The sequence below is a fragment of the Homalodisca vitripennis genome, chromosome X (assembly GCF_021130785.1).
Source record: "Homalodisca vitripennis isolate AUS2020 chromosome X, UT_GWSS_2.1, whole genome shotgun sequence".
In the NCBI taxonomy this organism is placed as follows: Eukaryota; Metazoa; Arthropoda; class Insecta; order Hemiptera; family Cicadellidae; genus Homalodisca; species Homalodisca vitripennis.
The window spans coordinates 27,645,349-27,667,785 of record NC_060215.1 but is presented as its reverse complement, the minus strand read 5'-3'; the positions used below and the strand labels follow the sequence as shown (position 1 = coordinate 27,667,785).

The 22,437-nt window shown below is 31.8% G+C and overlaps 1 protein-coding gene across 2 annotated transcripts in view; it reads right to left on the bottom strand.

Moving 5' to 3' along the window:
• Nucleotides 1-22,437, bottom strand: part of LOC124368833 — a 43,299-nt gene that overhangs the window by 11,935 nt on the left and 8,927 nt on the right. For both annotated transcript variants that reach the window (XM_046826250.1, XM_046826251.1), the window contains exons 2-13: nt 19,144-19,251; nt 17,464-17,564; nt 16,477-16,723; nt 14,835-15,004; nt 12,206-12,326; nt 10,923-11,047; nt 10,662-10,820; nt 8,631-9,399; nt 7,663-7,976; nt 2,882-3,181; nt 1,392-1,567; nt 735-854 (exon numbers count right to left, since the gene is read on the bottom strand). In XM_046826250.1, the coding sequence (XP_046682206.1) occupies nt 735-854; nt 1,392-1,567; nt 2,882-3,181; nt 7,663-7,976; nt 8,631-9,399; nt 10,662-10,820; nt 10,923-11,047; nt 12,206-12,326; nt 14,835-15,004; nt 16,477-16,723; nt 17,464-17,564; nt 19,144-19,251 (2,710 nt within the window). The remainder of the gene's footprint in view (nt 1-734; nt 855-1,391; nt 1,568-2,881; nt 3,182-7,662; nt 7,977-8,630; nt 9,400-10,661; nt 10,821-10,922; nt 11,048-12,205; nt 12,327-14,834; nt 15,005-16,476; nt 16,724-17,463; nt 17,565-19,143; nt 19,252-22,437) is intronic.

Genomic DNA, 22,437 nt, shown 5'->3' with positions numbered 1-22,437 from the left:
ATGGTGCTAAATTGTCTAATTTAACAGAAATAAGATAAAACAATCTTGGAGCATTAAAAGTAAAAAAATGTTTGAAGACAGTTAAATTAGGCTTTGGAACTGGAACAAGCAAAACTTTGATTTTAATTCTTTGTCATAAATTGTTTTACTAATAACGTTCTTAACAATAATAAAGAATAACCAAAAGTCATCTTTAATAAAATATATAAACAAGAGTTTAAGTTTAATTAAAAGTCTAGAAGAGGTGCTTATTGACTTGTTCACAGATCATTGGCATCACATGAGTACTGCACATAAAATACTCCAATTTGGCTCTCAATGCACCTGCACACACTTGCTCTCTCTAATTATTAGTGTGGCGTTGGTATGGACCTTCTAACAACAGATCAGAATTTGTGTGCATTGATCAGTTGGGATCAAATGGCAAATGTTCTTAGCTGTAAAGAACTGCACAATACAATGTTAATCTGAGATACGCAAGCCCAACTTGATTTGCGGCCAGTTAAATAATTATTGTTAAGTTTTGGAGCTTCAGTTAATAGCAAAAATGTGTACTGGAATCTAATTAAAATGCCAAACAAGCAATATTTTCATATACAATTGAAAATGTATCATACATGACAAAGCTACAACAACATACCTTCTTACGTTATAATAAAAATGAAACAAACAATTCCAGAACTGAGAATTGAAATCAGCCTATTTGTATTTTACGTGACATGGTGACCACTTACTTGATATGGCTGAAATGATCGCAGTAGGAACACTTGTACAGGGGGCTGTCATGTAACTTCAGATGGAGTCCTAGCTGGTCTATGGGTATGGGATTGGACGACTCTGGGCAATGTGGGCACCTAAAATAATGAATTTCTTAACTTCTATTCAATATAATACTATGAATAAGTAACGTGTTAATTATATAAGTAGAACGTAAACATTTCCATACTTCATGAGCAAATTTCTGAATATAGCTGCTTCGAAACAAAATCTTCATCTAAAAACTAAGTTGCAAATACAAGTCTGAAAAATGTTCTAGGGATGCTTCACGAGTACAGTATTTACTTCAATTCTTCACAGTTCATTATTACTCGAATGTACGTATATTTTCACTTTAAGCAATACTAAAAAAAACTTCTAAAAGGAAACATTGTTAAAATTAATAACAGTTCATATTTTGTATAAAGATACTTAACAAGTAAGAGTTCCAATACAAACAAAATGTTCATATTCTACCCACCATAAAATCATTTAATTGTTGTAACATTTTTCTGATGCAGTTAGAGATAGTTTGTAAAAATATATTTTAAAAACTTTAGCATATACGGAACTCTATATAGGGATTTTTAGCAGCGAAGTGTTAACCTACTAGTATATAAGAAATATGAACTTACAGATACACAGTGTCATCCTTGTGTATTACTGTAATGTGGAACCGAAGCATAGATTCCGAGATGGTCTGATGGCCACATTCCTTCAAGTGACACAAGTATCTGAGTTGTTCAGGAACATACTTATATTGGCAGTCAATATCCGCTTGTCCACTCACTTCCTCCTCTTGGCTGAGTTTCTATAATAAATTATTATCACATATATGTAAATAAACATGATATTATTGTTATTGAGATTTACATTCAAGCAATAGACAAAGTAAATGAACTATACAACTTACACAAACAACTTGGGTACAGTCAACATATAATAAAACAAAGAAACTTTAATAAACAGAATAATCTTTCCCAACTATGATAACTATGGCAACAGGTCAATCTGTAACTTAATCAAAGTACCTGAATATAGAATCAAATTCCAAAACTCACTGTCAAGAAGATAAACTCTGTTACTGACATATCACACTTACATAGCTTTGATGCAAGTTAACATGTTTAGATTAGCCTTTCGGAGACCCGATTAAATATTCATATTTTGAAAACATTTTGTGCATTTATTATTTTGAAAAAAAAGGAAAAATATATATTAGATCTACCAAAAATCCTTATCTATAAATTACACGTATCACAAAACATTATTACCAAGATATATATATATATATATAATTTTTTTCAATAAAAAAGGTTTCGTGCATCTTTTAACAACAACAACAAATTAAATATTTATACATCAACATTATTATATATAAAATTTGTATGTGACTTTCAACAAACATAACAACATTAAAACAATTTGAGTATATAATAATAAAAAAACAGTTACCAGATATTTATTTAAATAAAAATAAATATAGTGGCCATGATTATGATTGCATTACAAATTATATCTTAACTGCTAAAGTAAATTTTGTAATAAAGACTAAAAATGTTCAACATAACATCTGAGCTACATCATTTTAGAACACTTTTTAAGCAATATACAAACATTCTAATAAGAAAATATGTATTGTTTAAATAAAACATTATTTCAGAAGTTTTTATGTCGAAATAAGGTATTTTTAATGCATGAACTTGTATTAAAAATCTGCATGTAATTTTCAATAGGCATACAATATTTCACAAAAAGTAATAATAACATTTTTTTAAATGTGTATTTGAAATACATGCTGCACACGGTTGTAGCCAAGTTTTATAGCATAAGATTATTCTCTCTGCCAAACAATATAGAAGTTAAAACTACAGTTATTTAACAGTTACAGACTAATAAGGCATGATACGTTTTCTCTACGTACGTTGCTAACGCACCATACACACTATTTAAGAGTAATGCAATCATCACCAATGTCACATCAGAGATTAGGCATCAAAAAATATATCGCAGGCTGACCTCCAAAGGGTTATTGGTTAAAAAGCACTACATTTACATAATATATTCTAAAAGAGTTTTATATATATATATATATATATATATATATATATATATATATATGTACCTTTTTATGAGAACTTCCTGCTAAGTTCATCATTTTGTCAAACATCTTTTCTGTTTTTTCAGGCACCGGATTCACAACCTCTTCTTGAGAAACGTTATGGCCTGACGTGTGTTGTGAAATATGTCTTACCAAATTACTTCTCACTTTGGTTTCGTAAGGACATAGGGAACACCCTAGTGGAGCCTGAAAGATTGCAGTGTTCGGTATATCATCCACTTCTTCCAAGCAAAATTTTGTTTTCATTCCATCGTTCTTCTTTGGCCTGGCACCGCTCTTCCCAGACCCTCTACTCTGCCTTTCCTGTGAAAATGATGAATAATACAAAATCTTACTTCTATTTTGAGCAACTTGTAAACTATTCCATACTACAAGAAATACTAAAATTCATGTGAACATTTAAGGTACAAGGATTTTAGTTAGTTGAGATATTAAAAAAAAAACATACAACTCGAGAGTGCTTGTGGATAAACAGTGAATTTTTATAAAGGAGTAGCACTGTAATAGGTGTGTGAACCCAAATTTGCACAATGTGGTTTCCCTACAAGCTGATGCTAAGTTCATGCTTGCATATCCTCAGAAAATTAGTGATAAAGTTCTGCGGTGAAAGTTCAATTTATTTATTATCACTGTGGCACAATGTAAATCTACTGTGATTGACAGCCAATTTTTAAAATATATATTTCTATACTCTATACAAAGTGATTGAAAAACATCTTTCCAAATCTCTGTACATAACATGATTTCAACTTTCTATGCCTTACACTGAGTCTTCCACCAGCATTACACTCGTTTTTTTTTTTTTTTTAACTTTACTCTTCCAGTCCACCACCTGAGTCTCTCTGAAAAGAAGCCGTCATACAAAGGAGCTCTTTACTTCAATAAACTTCCAGAACCTCTAAGAAAAGAACCACCAAAACGTCTTAAAAATGCACTGACCAACTGGCTACAAGAAAGACCATTTTATTCAGAAAATGAATTCTTAAATAATTTAATTTAATTAGAAACATGATATATACTATAAGACGCAATGTACTATTCTCAACTGAATATGTCAATAAAGAATTTGTCTATTGTCTAAAGCCGAACGGTTAAAATCAAGTATGTCTTTTATGTTATAAAAACTATACATTTTCACTTAAACTGACAATATTCCCTTAAATGCCACGCACATATTACAAAGTCTCCAATAATCTGTAGTTCGCTTAATGCCTAGCTAACAGCTTTAAGCAGATAAACTAGTGCTGTTAGATTACTATAGTACTCTGGCTACATTTGAAGCTAATATGTAAGCACGTTATGTGCTATCATGTGTTTGTACTATTAGCTTTCATAAAGTTCAATCAACACTAAAAACTGTTCACTGGTAAAAAACTAGTATATCGGTCTTCATTCGACATTGTAATTTTGGTGTTCGACTTACATGTTGGGAGACATGTGACACTACAGTTTACAGTCTCAGGAACTAGTGATTGACAGTAATCGACAACTGTTATTTAATGATGATTTTAGTTCACACTCAAAACTGGTTTAATGAAACAATCTGTACACAAGTTAAATTCAATCTTTTCTGTTAAATTCAGAATTTTTGTGTACTTTATTACTTTAGATTTATGTGATAAAGTTAGACAATCAATTGATAAAAATGTGAAATTTTCCTTCCCAGAATTTTTCAGACAGAAAGTAATTTAAGCCTAGGCCTAACCACAAATTGTGATCCTCATTACTGCAGAATGTTTTTAGAGATAACATTCAGTCTATATGAAGTATTTAATATGGGAATCATTTTGTAAAAATAATTATTAACTGAGGGAGCAAAAAGAATAAAAAATCTATCATGCCTTTTTAAATTTACAAACATACATGTTATCTTATTTTAATACTTTCATAGGATGGCCGAAAATCTAAAACTTCATGGATAAAGTCCAATAATACTTGAGAAAACTTGATTTATATACTAGTTTCAATAAAAGTATTAAATAAAAATAACTGGGTGTTGTATCAAATACTGAATTTATTGTGGAAGAAATGATAGCTACGAAATGAGCCTAAGGAAGAAAATAGTAAATTGTGATACCACAACTAATTTATCAATTAAGGAACTGTCATTAAGAATGTACTTTAATTTTTTACTGCAACTCTAAAGTGGGTAAATAAAATCATAGGTAAACTGTTTTGCTACATAAAATTTTTCAACATTCAAATCAAGCATGTGAGCAGACAAACGGTAGTTACAATATTTTTGATTGATCATTAGACTGATTGATCATAAGATTGATTGATCATGAGATTGGTTGATCATGAAGAACAAATAATAATAAAATAATAAAAGAATTCAGATCACCAAACATAATTAACATTTTTAGAACACATTTACTGGGAAATGTTATAAATATTTATTATTTAGCAGTTTGAAAACGGAAAACAAGAAAAGTTCCAGAAGCTCATGCGAGGATCTAAATGCAGTTTTTTGATAATGAACATTTAATAAAAAGCATTATAATAATCTAAAATAGGATAAATTGTTAATGATTTAACATATTAAGTACAATAAAGAAATCTGTTACAATAAAGAAATCGTTACAGAACATTTATCATCATTAAATTAAAATTAATAAATTCAAATGTGAAATTTGCATCCTCCGGCAGTTTTATGCATTGAAGAATCTTGATTGATTACATTGTGGGATATTGGATATTCAACTGGGATGTTGAAAGATAATAATCTACACTGACCCATTCATTATTGTGTAATTTCACGTAAAACAATCGATCTACAACATTAAATTTGATAGAATAATATGTAAAAACCATTCCAAGGGTCATGGTGAAACACATTTAAAGAAGATAAAATTCTGATCATTAACTAAAAACTTGATCTTAGAGACAAGGAAGTGTGTTGACAGTAAAAACAAATTCGTAATCAGTTATTAGGACTTCACTCTGCAAAACATTTTCTTAGTTGGCTTCATGTATACAATAATTCAAATACTTATGTGATACTTTAGTGAAATTTACGTGTGTTCACCATTGATTAATTACACAACACACATTTTTACACAAATGTTGCAGCAACCGTAGTACTGTTACAACTGGGAGCCAAATCCAATACACCAGAAAAAGTGATAAAATATTTATAACCAAGCAATAAAACAAATTTATAGAAATATGCAACACAACCACAATGGATAATTCAAAGTATTTTATTTCTATTGTGTTATTGATCAATCACCTGAAATCAAGAAACTCAGAATTTTCAATAAGAAGCAGAGTCTTAAACAGGCTTATGTTTATTTTAATTAACCCTTTGAGCGCCGCTGCTCCCGCGCGCCGTCGTTCGCTAGACCGCCAGGCGTTTGAGCACCGCACGGATCCAATACCGCCACGGCAAAATCACCCGTTTTTGCATGGTCACATATTAAATTACATAACTTTCGTAAATTTTGAGCTAGCATTTAGTTTTGGTTTTGTTTTTGAGGGGAAGAGATGTACTTTCAGTTGATGTAATAAATTACAGTTTTATTATTTTTTTTTACATTTGTTTAGTAGTATGTATGCCTGTCGTAATTAAAAAAATAAAAAATCTCAAGTTTGAGGTCCAAAAACACACTGAATAAGTAACTTGGGCTCAAATAACGTTTTTTAACCTAAAAGTACGTATTGTTTTGAGCATATACTAAAAGTTACAAATATATTCCACAGAAATTGCATAAAATAATGTAATTTAAGTAAAATTCAAAAAAATTTCAAAAATTCCGCTGTAGGATGAAGATACACTTGTTACTATAGAAACAAGTAAATATCAAAATTTTATAGTTGAAATGAAGCAGAGCAATACATTCAAAGTTGATATAAATATATTTAAATATATTTTATATATATTATGTTTAAACTATAAGGACAAAGACGTAAAGTTCACAGAGCCACTATAGTGGCCCGCGGCGCTCAAGGTACCGCATACGGCGAGCCACTATAGTGGCCCGCGGCGCTCAAGGTACCGCATACAGCGAGCCACTATAGTGGCTCACGGCGGTCAAAGGGTTAAAACACTTCAGGATTTTGTAAACAATTTCAGAATTAAATTCAATAAAATTATGTTGACTCAGCACATTAAAATACATTATTAATTTTGAATACAATTTTCCAAGCAAGTCTCTTAAGATTTTCAAATGTAGAGCTATCAAGAGGGTAATGGAGTGGAGAGAAAACAGTAAGCTTGGAGATAAAAAATACATGATTGGCTGAGGGTGTTGGGAGAGAAGAAGGGTAACAGCTGGGGGTTATGTCAGAGATAACTCTGCCAAGTAGTACCGGTTATAATAGACATTGCTAAGGATGATGAGCCTCCAAGAGAGTTAGTTTATACCTGTCAGTACAACGGTGTTATGTCTGGGCAAGCCCATGGATGTCCAGAAACAACACATCACTAACTGCAAATGATTGAGCTCTCAGGGTGAAGGTTTAACTTGATCAATAAGATGACGATTGGAGTGGATGAGGCAAATTTAGTGTCAAAGGCTAAGCGTGAGGAAGAACCTCTCCTGATCACTCTGACATGTTGTAGCTGCAACAGAGCTACATAGTGCCAACTATTCCACCTCATGGTGGATTTACTACAGTATATCGGCTGGAGGTGGTCTTGAATTCCCCGACCTTACCCACCGTAAATTTCCTGCCACCTTGGAAGCTAAGATCTTTTATGTTTAAGTTCAGGAGAGGTTTCCTCAGCTTCTTGCTCTTGAGAACAAAAAGCAATGACAATAATATGTACAACAAAAACCCACCTTTGGTGTGACAACAAAATGATCCTTGTCCGAGTCCTGTTTTAGGGAATCCACTGGAACCAAAATTGTATTAGTGATGTTGTGAACAGCTTTCATGTGCGCAGTGATCCTCGACTGGAGAGGTTCCTTGAAATCGCAAAGAGCACACGAAAACCGGTCCGGCCCGTGGATCTTCAGGTGTTCAATCAGTGAAGCACCCTGCTTGAATAACCTCTTGCAAAATGCGCAGACCAGTCTCTGTGACTGACGTGCATGATTGCATATTATCAGGTGATTCTTCAAATGGACGGAAGTGCTGGACTCGAAATTGCACCCTGTTAACAAAAGAAACATGTGATTAATTGTCGAATAGAATCAGAACAGACGATTTAACGTATATACAAATATAAATTTAATCCCTGAAAGACAAATATGAAGATAGAAGAAACTTGAGCAGGAGACCAGTAAGCTGGAATCTTGTGTCTAGTAAAGTACTGTAAGACATGTCTTAACAATTATGGAATCCTTTAAGCATTTTTATATAAGTTCAATATTGAAACTAGTATTGATAAGCACAATTTAAAACTATGCTTACTAATAAAATTAACTTTTAAGTGATAAAAAGAAATAGACAAAGGAAAGTAGATCTTTATTTTTCAATAAATGCATTGTGTTTACAGGAATTTGTAGGTAATCTCATTGATATAAAAAGTGACGGATTAAATTAAAATATTTTACATTAAAAACATTGATTACATAAAACATAGAGGACTGTCAAACAACTTCTGTTGAATACATCTTTTTAGGATAAATGTACAAATATCAATCACATTAGGTTTTAAAGAACTTAGAGTTTACTTAAATCTTTTCTATTTATTTACCTTTAGAATGACAAAATTTTTCAATTACAAATTAAAAAGATTAGTTTAGATGTCCTCAAATACAATTTAAAAATACAGTTTTTATGATCTGTTTTAAGTAAAATTTACCTATGTTTCCACATTTGAAGTATTTCTCCTCAACGTCCTTGGTCAAGATCTCCTCTGATTTTTGAGGGAGTGATTCTGGCAAGGTACTTGCAGTTTCGGCCACACTAAAACTTGCATTAGGGGATGCAGAGGTCGTGTCCAAAGTATTCTCTGCGACACTGCTTGTCATTATCGGTCTCCTTATCGCCAAGGATGTGGTCGGCATGGTGACCAACGAGGTCGTCACCGGAGAACCAACTAATGACGTTATCACTGACTTCCTCTGAACTCCTGATGTGCTAGGTGAGATCGTCACTGCCGGAGAGCTCATAGGGACTATGATTCTGCAAGGGCTCAGAGCGCTTCCACCTGGCTTTTTGGGGCTTGTGGGGACTTGCATCACAGGTGAGATCGTTATAAGATTTTTAATTGACGGTGACACCGTTAAAGCGTTGTTAGGTGAAGTAGGAGCCAAGCGAATCAGTTTAACAGGGGTCGGTGAGATCGAACTGCCAGTACTCATAATAATAATCTTTTGTGGTTGTGTTAAGGTCGCGCTTCCAGGATTTGAATTGATGCCCCTGAAAATGACCGGTCGGTACGGGGATCCAGTGGGTGATGAAATTACATTTTCTAATTTCGGTGGAGGAGTCTCTGAAATGGACGGATTCTGTGCCTCGACACTACATCCCTCCTCGGTCTCTTCAGGTGGCAGAGGAATCACATGCTTTAACAACTTCTCTTCATCCTTATTAAAGACAATCCTCTTCAGACTCTCTCTGTTTGTCCCCTTTAAAAATACATACAAAATATTAACATACTGACATAAACACAAAACAAAACAATAAAGGTAAAATGATTACAATTATAAAAAAAATGTTTAATAATAACTATCAGACATGGTCACAGAAATTGTCAAAGGAATTACCATTAATACAGATTAAGGGTTGAGTATTTGAGACAGTCTCCTGTATATTTGATATAAACATGAATTCTAATAGTTTTATGTAAGACTGAAATAACTATTTTTTGTGTAAGCATGCGCTGTAAAAGATGTCAGTCTAATCACTTTTACAATTTATGGGGCCTATTTCCTCACAACACCTTCCCACTCACTACTTCATTGTTACAAACAAAATTTTAAAAGGACCTCTTATTTTAAACATTTTATCATATTCAATATATGAAAAACACCAATGCACTATTATCTATGTTTTTTTCTAATTGTTTTATTTTACTGTATAAAGACAATTTAACAAAAACAATCACTTACAACCTTACTAATAAAAACTGTTGTATTGATGCAGACAAATTTAAAAAAATAACTCTTGACTATTGCTAAATAATCATATATAATACACAAAAAGCTCTGACGAACTCTTGACTTTTTTTATCTCTGTCCAGTCAGTCAATCAATGGGGTGTAAGGCTTCTCCAACGAAGGCTTCAATTTTAAAAAACCAGTCAAATATATCATTTGAATTTTTATTTCTGGTCAATAAATTTTATTATGACAATAATAAATAATAATAAAGACAATAAAGACATTTATTTATCCTTCGGCAAGTCACATAACAAGCAATAGACATTGTCAATACTAGAAACTATTAGTTGACTAATTTGTCACAAGAGTGTTTTAAAAACTTAATCCTATTAAGCAATAGTACTCACTAGCCTATACACAATCTAGACTAATTGTTAAAATTAAATTTAAAATATTCTTCTAGGTTGTACAGTGGATTATTTACAAGCCATTCATGTAATCTCTCTGAAAATTTACGATGGTTTAAATTTTTCCAAGACACTGGTAAGTTATTGAAAAGCCTTATTCCCATGTTTTTATGGTAATTCATTGATTTTGAAAGTCTTAATCTAGGCAGCTCAATTATTTCTTGGTTTCGTGTATTATGAGAGTGTATGGCATTTCTTTGTGTATAAAGATGCAGATTTTTCTTTATTACCATTAATACATCAAAAATATACAAATTTACAACATTTTTATGAAACAATTTATGAACATTGTCAATAATTAATAATAATCATTTTGACTTACCACAGTGGACTTTGCATTGCTATCACTGCGATGTATGGTCTTGGGTACGCAACTGGGGTGTTTGTAGCACAAGTGTAATCGGATCTCATGCTCGGTCGAAGTACCAAATACACAGTAGAGGCACTGAAACAAGCCCACACCATGGGCTTCACTGCAGTGCTGTAAAATGAAAACTCGAAATAATGATTAGTGATACTTGGTGTAATGTAGAAATTTCAGTTTATTGTATATAATTTTGCTTCGATAAAGGAACTAACATACCTTTAGGAGTGAAGAAATGGTATTAAATTTCACGTGACAAAAATGACAGCTCAGATCATTCCCATGAACAGACAACAGGTGGTTGCAGAAAGAGTGAAACATGTAAGTGAACAGGCTACAACCATCTGGAAAAGACACAAGACTTTTAGCATCATATCACCTTGGGAAATCGACGTGTTTAAAAACTAAGTACCGGACCCCTAGAGAACATATGAAAATGACACATCTATATGACGCATTCTCGAAGAAATGGAAGTTTCATGCAAAATTTAAAGTCTACATATATGAAATATTTCTCCACATATCTTTTCAGATTTTTGTTTATTAAATTGAGTTTCATATCAGTGTTTAAATAATAAAAGTCTATAAACAAAGTCACTATATAATTATGTATGTGTTAATAGTTACACTAGATGTGTTAATATGTCAAATGTTTGAATCTCTTATGGATGTATTGAGTTTGTTTACAATTTTATTTATTCTGTCAGATATCAGAAATTTATTGTCATGTAACATTACATAATTGTAGTATGTGAGATCTACAATGAACAGGTGACTCGTCATTAGAATTAAAAAAAATATTTATAAACATAATTAATTCATTGATAAATAATTGATATTAATCACACAAACAGTGATCCAGTATATATTTATACATTGCCATCGTGGTTACACAAAAATGTAGAAATATTCGCTAACGCTCAGCCAAATACAATGGAGTGATATGCACCACCACCAAACTCAGTGTTCCTTATATAGAAATAAAGCTTAATGCACAATTTCAAGTCTATTGGTAAGTTAATTTTCAAGATATCATGTGGAAAGACAGACAAAAATGAAATTTTTCTAACCCCAGGAATGAATCAGAATTCTGAAACTGAGAAAACAAGCAATAAGCAAAACAAGAAAAGTTGAATATTATTTGTAAAGATATTATATTAGCTTGGATGTTAACTAACAACAGATAGCTCCTTTATGTATTTTCTCCTATTGCATCAACATTTTCCTAACAAAGCACCTAAACCACTTTTGATAAGTATATTTGCCATAACATTCATACAGTTCCAGAAGACATTTTTAAATAGTTCTTGTATTGTTGACATGTGATGTTGATGTCTACCGGTTACAAGAATACTGATAGTCTTATACACTTAAGGGCTGGATATTGATTAAAGTGCCTTTGCTGAAGTGGAGTAGATGAAAAGTAATAGCACTTTGGTGGAAGGACATATTATAATCTCTAAATCTGGCCCACAAAAACAATTAGTCAATCTGAAACTTACCTTTAGTGCATCGTAAAACTGAAACAACGTCGGTGAATGATTTTTCGTTAAGTGGAGGCAGGTTGAGTTCTCTCTGTTCACATTGAAGGGCACAGAAAATCTCTTTTTGGTGGTCATTTGTCTAAAAAAAATATTATTTAATGAAATACTAGCATTGCTACACTTTCAGTGTTTTATATAACCTTTATTACTTTTCAAATTTGACATTGAACAAAAGAAGGTAAACATTTTTTCTGCATAAAATATTAAAATTAGTGTGTCGATGTTAGCACTGTGGGTGATAGAGTAGTAAAAAAAAGAATGGATGTAAACAGAAATAAGTGAATTTTTTAATTAAGCATTTAACTCAAATACATAGACAAAGTCATACATATACGTGAATAAAAAGTATGGGTACCCCATATTAACCTTAATGACCACACCTAGAAAAATTAAACTCAGTATACATCTGTAGATTACAAAACTGCATTTTTCAGTTTGTATAACTAAATTGCCCCTGCCCCAAAAATACCAAATTTCATGCCAAAATTCAAAAATGTTAAATGTAAATTCCTGTTAATTTACACGTTGTTTTAAAGGTTCTTACAAAAGAACATTAGAATTCTAACATTTCCATTTGTAAAACATATTTGTTTGATAATCATTCAAAATGCATTTCAACGATTTTAAATATCCAAACTTTTTATTCACACTGTATATATGATAAATTTAAATTAATTACACTGACTATTCAAAATAAGGTATTATAGGCCAACAAAAATTATAGGAATGTGCAATATTATATTCTATGAATGGAATTCAATTGTCATTATGACAACGATTTTAAATATCCAAACTTTTTATTCACACTGTATATATATGATAAATTCAAATTAATTACACTGACTATTCAAAATAAGGTATTATAGGCCAACAAAAATTATAGGAATGTGCAATATTACATTCTATGAATGGAATTCAATTGTCATTATGTAACCAGTCACAAATACAAACTGGTGATTCATAATGTAGTCAAGTGCAGATGTGCACAGTAAAAACTTGTTTTGTAAGGAAATGAAACTTGTGTTTTTAAACATGCTTTAATCATATCCTGTAACCATTTACCCCTTGAATGGTTCTTCAATGCTAGCTTGCCCATGACCCGGAGTTTTTTTTTAACCTGAATATAACATTTTTGTGCACATATAAAGTTTTATGACCAGTAAATCAATATTTATTGTCTTAAGTGTATATAATTGTACAAAATTTTGTTCCTTATGACATAATGGACAGTTGAAACATTATTATTTTTTATTCTATATTAAAAAATAAATAATATTATAAGGGTTACCAACTTTAAAGGAACACAAAAATTTAAAACAACCAATTTAAGGTGTAAAATCTTGAATAATTTATGTGAATATAAAAAATATACATTTCTTGAAGCTACTAGTGTTATAAGAATTAGAATAATATGTTGTCTGTTACACTGTTTGTGTCATTTATATGAATGTTTCAATAGTTAGATATGCCTGGTTCGGGCATTGCGTTTGTAAGTTCCAAGTATTTAAAATCTTAAAAAATATAAACTAAAAGTTACTTTTTTTATACGAATACAGTCTATATATTGTTGTTGCACATGAAATTGGGGAAAAAGGGAAACTTTAGATGTTTGATATAATAATAATTAGTGCTTACCAGAAAAATACAAATAACTTTTACTATAAAAAGTAAGCCTACATTTATTTTACATCAGAAACCTCTAACAATGAAAGAAAATACATATATAGGCTACAGGTACTTATAAACTAAGAACCTTATTTAATATTCACTAAAAACACCATCTAAAACGAGTTTTCCTAAAAAACTTTGATTTAATCAATCCGATGCTGTGGTGCTGGAATCTATTAACACACCGACACCAATAGTGTATTCCGATTTAGTATATATCCATGTCAATACAATAAGATTAATATCTGCACCTAAGATCCAGCCTAGTGTAATTTCGTCACCAGAGATACACTCTACACATTTAAAACAATAAAAGAACCGTAAAAGTAAATCTGGAGTAACATTACTTCAAACACTTCAACTTCTTGTTACATTTTTACAAGATACTATGTTATAAATTTATTTAAAAAAACATCGTTTTGAGTTACACTAATTTAGTTCTGAGGTACAGAAATGCATTTTGGGGTGCAGCCAAAGACTATATGGTAGAATTATGTGGCACATCTTGTATAGTGTATCTGTATCCGGCAGCCCATAATATGTACATGTTTAAGAGCCAAATGAAACAACAATAACAAGGTCTGTTAAGGAATAAGATTATTTAATACTCAGAATTCTAAAATAAACGATTCTACAGTATTTATTTATTTTCTGTTGAATTCAAGACTGAAATTATGAAACATAAAATTTACATCAATACCTTCTACAGCTTTATCGAATACATTATTGAATGTAGTAATCTGCTTTCATTCGAAAAACAGTTGACTCAAAAGGTGTTGATTTCTGAATGACAATGTTCAATTTCAGCAAACTAGACGTACTACACATCGCCATACTGCAGTCTGCTACCTGTATCACAGCACCGAATGGACACTTATATATATGTATATACATATGTGGTGTAATAGATTCTACTCACATGGTGAAAATGCACGTTGGCAATGGTCTTTGCTCGATAAAAGCAATAGCCACACTGCAGCAAGCACTGAGCATGTTCTTTTCTGATGTGTACCAACAATTCTTTACTTGTACTGTAGTATGTGGGGCAATAGGAACAATTCCTCCAAAACCCTTTGTGTGCATCTTCATCTGCAGTCAGACAAATAAAAATCAAAACACTGAATGGTTCAATTGCTCCTCACTTAAACTACCTTAACTTTTCTACAAATTTCAATGACTACATGGTTTTTACAGTAAACATTGATCAATAAACTATTATGATGAAATGTACATAACAAATAATATCTGGTTGATAAAATTTGATTACGATTGCCGCAGATTCTATAGTATTGATGTTTTGGATTTTTGCTGGGATAGAACAATTCTTGAAATAACGTGACATTTACTTACTAGGCAGGGCAGGTACGGGTGTTGAATGAAAACTTTGGTAGGGAAATATAAAGATGGAGTATCAAGTAAAATTGGTCAGTGAATAGAATGACAAATGCTTTTTAATGTGTATAATACGTGCCCTGCACTCACAGCATAATTCATGTGAGTGTTATGTATGATCATACTTAATTATGTCAGTCAATTCCTGATTACCTGGGATAGGCTTACTGACACAGGTAGAGAAATGAATATCGTCCGACACCTAATTCTGTAAACACCAATAATGTTGGTCAAATAACCGAACCGATAAAATTACCTTGTGAAGAGCACTGATAAGTAGATTTGATTTAATTTGCACTTCTCAAAGTAATTAACCTTAGATCTAGCCATATATTTTCCAGTCCTGGCAGGTATATTTTGGCTGATTTGTAAAGGTTTCTTTAAATTACTCCTAGTTACGTTGGTTTTTACTAAGAACATTTGTTACATATGACTTTACCAGCATGAAATGAAGGATTTAGTTATGTCCTGAAAGAAACAAAAATTTCCTCACAAAAAGAAGAAATAACAATACACAGTTTGGCAAATATTAGACATATAAAAATATGTCAAACTAGTGCCAAATATATCTATAAGTAAGAGACTGTACAAAGTTTCATTGTAATTTAAAATCAAAAATGTTATATCAAAACTTCTAAGAAAACAGCAAATTGACCAAAAATACAAAACGTTTTACTGACCAATAATATAGAGTTTTACATATTAGCTCAACATCCGTTACAATAAAGTATTGCAGATTGATGTTTTACTGGATGAAAAATATTTGTTATTGCACCTTGAACTTGGTATTAGAAGTGAAATAGGAAAATCTATACATGTATTTATAAAAACATTAAACAACATGGAATTCTTTTTCATAAAAAATATATAGACAATACATATAATAGAATCTTAAATGTGAGAATCTAGGCTTTTGATTTATATACGAAATTACATACTTTAATAATGCATTAACATGGTGGTCAGCACCAACTACGATGCATTAACCTTTTTAGCTTTATTAAAATTCACTAACAATTACAAAAAAAAATTAAAAATACATCTTTTTAATAGTTTAATTCATTAGGAGCACACACATAACTAATTTATTTGAGTTAATATTTGAATTGATGGTTTACAAAATATAACAAACAGCTATTCTAAAGTGTAGGGTTCAAATGCTACCTTACCTGGACTCAACAGGTAAATGTCCCTATGCTGATCGAAATGGTTAGTAAATTCCTTGGATGACATTGTGGTAAAGCTACAGTTGGCGCCCATACACTTAAACAGGTGGCGAAGCTTCTTGTAGGAGCACATGTTATGGTAGGCTGTGAAGCTCTTCTGTGCTACGAGGGTTGACATGAAAGTGGGTCCTCTCCCTTCCGTTCTCGGAGATCCAAAACCTATTTTTCTAGGAGTTGGTATCGGTAACATCTAGAAAATAAACATTTACTCCATCAACTGACTGTACGTTATAGTGGATCCAACTTTACCTCAATTAAATATTTTCATTACTCCATCCCGTAACTTAAACTGACAAACATAGACAACTCAGGATTTACACATTATGTGCTTTGTAGTCACGTTTATATTAAAAAAGCATATTGGCCAGTAACATTTCAACATCATTCAAAATCTCAACAATTAGTCCAACATCAGTGTTTATATAATACAAAAAAGAACTTCAAAAACGTTTTCATTGAGTGTTTTTCATAACATATCTATCTACTAAAGTAAACCCCAATCACCTAAAAAAATCAAAACAAAAAACTCACTGTTTAGGGCACTCTTACTGAGAAAAAAACCCACCAGTCAAAGGGTTAATAATACCTGCACTCCCTCTAGAGGAGCCCCTCCCACCAACACATTTTTTGATACGCCAAAAGTAGGCCTCATTAACCTATATCTCCAAATTTTTATTTCAACCGGTCAAAAAGTCTAGATATTACAGGCCATCGATTCTTGGATGACCCTGTGCACACAACACAAACACACACACACAAGTGCGTGCACGCGCACGCACACACACACCAGTTATTTACAGATGGTGAAATGTTACAAAATAATCAGAACTTTTCACAAAATTTAAATTGAAAAACCTAATTTTTCTTTTAGCCAAATATATATATATACGATATATATGTATATGTATAAGGTTGATATGTATATCTTACCTTATTGTCATCAATTGCTGGAGAACTTCTTGAATCTGAATCGGAGACAGCCGATATACGTGGTGTGCTGTCACTCTCGTTATTTGTACTGGGACCTGTAACTAATTATTGGTAATAGTGTTACTAAATTATTGATATCAGTGTATCTAATCATTGATACATATTTTGGTAATACTCTGATGTGCGTAGACTGGCCACTTTACGTACGAAAAGCTAGCTTTCTCTAAATTTACTATTACTTGGCAACTCAAAGATAGCATTTGAACTTAGAGCACAAAATTTGGTATTTTCGATTTTGAATCAACACAAACGCAAGTTCTGTTTGCAAGTAGGGGATTCAACAGCATCTTTAGGAGGTGATGAATGATAAAATATATATAATAAGCAAAACCCAAAATGATCTCTTAAAAAAGTTCACCCAATCAAAGAAAAAACATCTCCTGATTCCATGTGTTTTCTCCCTAAAAACATTTGTAATTCTAGCAAACATCTCCTGAAACATTCACTAACAGTTAATATGTGTTTTTACATGCCACCATTAAATACGAAATGATTTGACTCACAGAACTGTCATTATGCATGGATGTTTCCTTTAGTGGTTTAAGGTACTAACAAAGTGTAAACATAGATCAAGTATAATAAATAATTGTACTTGTAGTTGAATGGTGGCAATTAGGAAAATTAATGTAAAATTTAACACACCCACCTTTTTCAAACCGATATGCACCTCTGAATTTTTTCTAAGTCCGGTAGCTGGATAATTTGGACTTTGTCGAAAAATCACCAAGAGACATTTTAGGCCGGGAACACTGTCCTCTTGCCCGAGACGTGGGCCATTCTCCGTTTTTCCGCACTTTTGCAAACCGATATGAACCTCGACCGACCGAAAATTTCGTGTGTCGAGTTGCGTTCAACACAGTAAATAGAAACAAAAATGAACAAACCTGTTGGCCTGCCAACTCTTAACTACCTGATGTGAATATACTAGTCTTGTTTCGTTCTTTGGATAGGGTCGAGAGGCACAAGCGTACATGTCAATTACAGTAGTAGCTTTTTTGCCTCAATACTGGCAACCTGTACACGCTGGAATAGTGATGCAACCTCCACTTTCCCTCATATTCTCATCCGTAACTATATCAACTTAGTGTAGACAAGAAGCACTTAATTTAACAAAATTAATTTAATAACAATATAACTAACTAGATTTTAAGAAAAATGTTCAGACTTAAGCAATTAATTTTAACCAAAGAGCACTAAAGGACGTCAATTTACTTGTGTTTAAATTGTCTTTTGGACGACATTGTTGAAAATCTACTTTGGTGTTTCAAACACTCTACAGCTAGAAATTACAAAGTTATGTTCTCCACACCAATGCATTTATTTGTGTGAAATGACTTTTAAAAATGAAGATTTCCTGGAATTTTACTAAGGGTTTTTTAATAATATTCTGTTGAGAATAAAACGTTATTAATTAATTAGTGTAGAAATTTTAGACCATTGATATCAAAACTGTACAAACTGATGAAATTTAAAATTCTGAACTCGTTAAAGTTGTTAAGTTATTCACAAGAAGCACTAAATTGACAGATATAAATTAAAAAATTGTATTTACTTCCCACAAACTATTACACTCTACCATTACTAAGCAGTAGATATATTATCACATATACATGAAATTACCTTCCATCTGCGGTTGAGTGAGAACATTTTCGGGTCCGGAACTTGACAATTTGTCACCACTCAACCTACGGACTCTAAGCTTTGGTCTTGCTTGTGCTTCTTCACTCACTTCACATAACAATAACATATTAGTTTGTATCCAATATTTCAAAATACAGGTATATAAAATGATGAAAGTTAATAATAGATTACTAGTATTTATACACTGTACATCTTAAAATTTATAGTAATATAACTGCTTATTTATTGATAAAGTTTTATTTATAGTTTTATTTTGTACAGAGGTATAAATTATCATACACAATAATAACTGTTTAGTGAGAAAAACTGTGTATAGTTTATATAACAATAACAATATAACAATATATTGCGTGCTTTATCAATGATCAATTTGTTTTCCAAACTGTTCTTATCCAGTCCATGAAACGCTGTTACATATTATTTTAGATTTAAATATTACTTACAGTATTTTGAATTTCTAAATATATTTTATTACCTAATTAGTTTTCTATGTAGAATACATATTCAATAAAAATTCAGTACAGGGCCAAATTTGTAGCTTGTTTTTGGTATTTTTACTAAAAATGTGCTGTATATTATCTTTAGTATATTATTTTTTAATTGCCTCTATAAAGTTAGATGTATAGATTAGGTTACCTATATTGTTATTTTGTAATATAGTATTCTTTTCACAATATGACAATAATTTTTGGGGAAATTTCACCCTTAACAGTAAGGTAGCCAAAAAATTACTTTTCATACAGTTTACAATTTTTGTTACTTGTACATTTTTTTACCACCATATTGCAGAAATTCCAATTTTATTTCTACTTAAAACTAAAGACATATTCCCTTACTGTATGATATTCTACACATTTTGGCTATTTGGAATTTTGTTCAACTTTTTTACTGCTAAAAAGTAGTCAAAGTTAAAAATCTTTTCCCGGTTTACATTCTTTTCATGACAACATACAGCAAAACATAACATTTATAAATTATTGTTCCAGTTTCTAAAACTACATTTTTAGTACAAACAGGTTTAGTATTTTTTACAGATTGTTTAAAAAAAGACTTGCAACATGCGCAAAAACCAGACCCCATCTAAGAGAATTAGCATGGTTGCAGTGCTAGGGTTAAAATACTCACTGATACATGGCACTACACAACTACATAAATATACCTAGCAACCCAGGTTTAGTTTATAACGGTATAATATAATTGTTGCCTACACTTATTGACCTATCTGTTGCTCCATGTGCTACAGCGGAACTCATGAATGTACTGTGGATTGCTGAGGATACATGTTTGTTTTTGAGGGCTCATTACAAGCCATCATACAGTGCACATTGTAAATTACAGAAGATAACTACAAAAAGAATTTGCCAGAACTACAGAGAAACACTTTCAAAATTGAACCATGCCAAGTGGGTGGAGGCCCAACAAAGCGAACGCTGCAACACAAAGCGAATGCGAACTATGAGTATGGAAATGGTCAAGTCTCATGGCAAGGATTTCATGCTTATGCCAGTGGAATTTCTTGCGTGACCTGAAAGATCTCGACTCGTTCGTAGGGATGATGTCCATGACTAACTAATTGCAGATCCAAGAATGAGGTGAAGATAAATAACCTCAAAAGCGAGAGCTAATTTGCATTTGAAGAACATAACTTACAAATTGCCACTAGGGAAGGAACCGATTATAGGTCACGCTAATTTTGGTCAGAGTTGAAAAGCGGATAGCAAAGTTAAATATACTAACTTACACACTTTCCACATATCATGTATTATTAGTATGATATACTTAAGTACATAATAGTTACATCAGCATCAATGAATGAGACAAAGAGGCTGACAGTCATTAATGTAGAGAAATTATACTTTGATTTCATTCAAAATTATTACAGGATATTCTGAACATTGAACACATCATTTAGTAATGAAATTTAGTATACAAAAGTACATCAGAAAATTAATCCATTGCTCTAGTGCTGACAAGACCACAGCATCAAGAGTGTTTTACAATCTCCAGCCACACAGGTACTGAAAGTGCTGTCAGATATCTGTTCCGCAGATACCTTGAAATGAACATCCCTAACTTCTTCAAGTATATCTACAATCTCCAGGATATAAATTGGTATACATTCTAAAATGACTGCAAAGAAATGTAAAGGATGATCCATCTTCTGGAAAAACTAGAAGAATAGTTTGATTCCATACAGATCGTCGTGTGTCCAGAAAACATGTTTTAAAGTGCTTAGTACTGGTCATACTCCAACTGTAAGGGAAATATAAATTTACTAAAATAATGGCACTTGTTCAAGGAAAAAGTATATTTTTAAGTTATAACTTAATTTTTAGTGTAGTTTTTAAAATATATATATATAAAACATTTACCATTTATATATACATAAGCATAAGTAAAATATGTTTAGATTCTATCATATCAGTAAGCTTTCAATCACGCCTGAAGTTTTATTTGGTATTATTTAAGGAAAACCAAATAATATTTACAGCTTTAGATTTAGCAAACCACTCTAGAATGTTGTCATTTATTAATAAAAAACCTCCCCAGTAATTACGCTTCAAGATGATATGATACAACTATCAATTGCCATTAACTTTTATAGAGCAAGTTAAGTCTAAATGAAATAAAATATGGTGTTGTTAGAAAATATGAACATTGAATTAAATTACCATATGAATTTTGCATGACCAAACATTCAACATGGTTGAAACTGTATTTAAACAATTTTAAATTTACAATAAAAACCAAAACCACATAACAAACTCAAATCTGTACAGATATAAAGATATAGTAGTGTTTGCTCCTCTAATAGTTTTCACACAGGCCATTACCCGCTTGCGCAGAGCACCTACATTGGACAGTTTTTGTCACTTTTTCCATTGCAACCAAAATTCTTTCCCTTGACTCTTCTGAACTATTTACAACTCTGTGATACATTAAACTTTTCATGCACAAAAAAGGTTTAATGTTCTTAGGTCTGAGAAATGAGTTGCCACGGTACAGCTCCTTCACGCCCAATCCTAAATGGATAGTTCTTGGTCAATCACAACCGAACTTCCTCCAAGAAACGTGGAAGTGTGCCATCTTGTTGGAATATTATTTCCTCTCTTTCTGGAGATTCAATTTGATCGGGCAATGTTTGGCAAGTTGTGCTGTAGAAAATCTAAATAAAGAACACCATCAAAATAGTCTTTGAATAAGGAACTATAGACTGGTTTCTACCACGTCCGCCCACTCATTAATTCCAAATTGCCTTTGAAAAGGTGATTC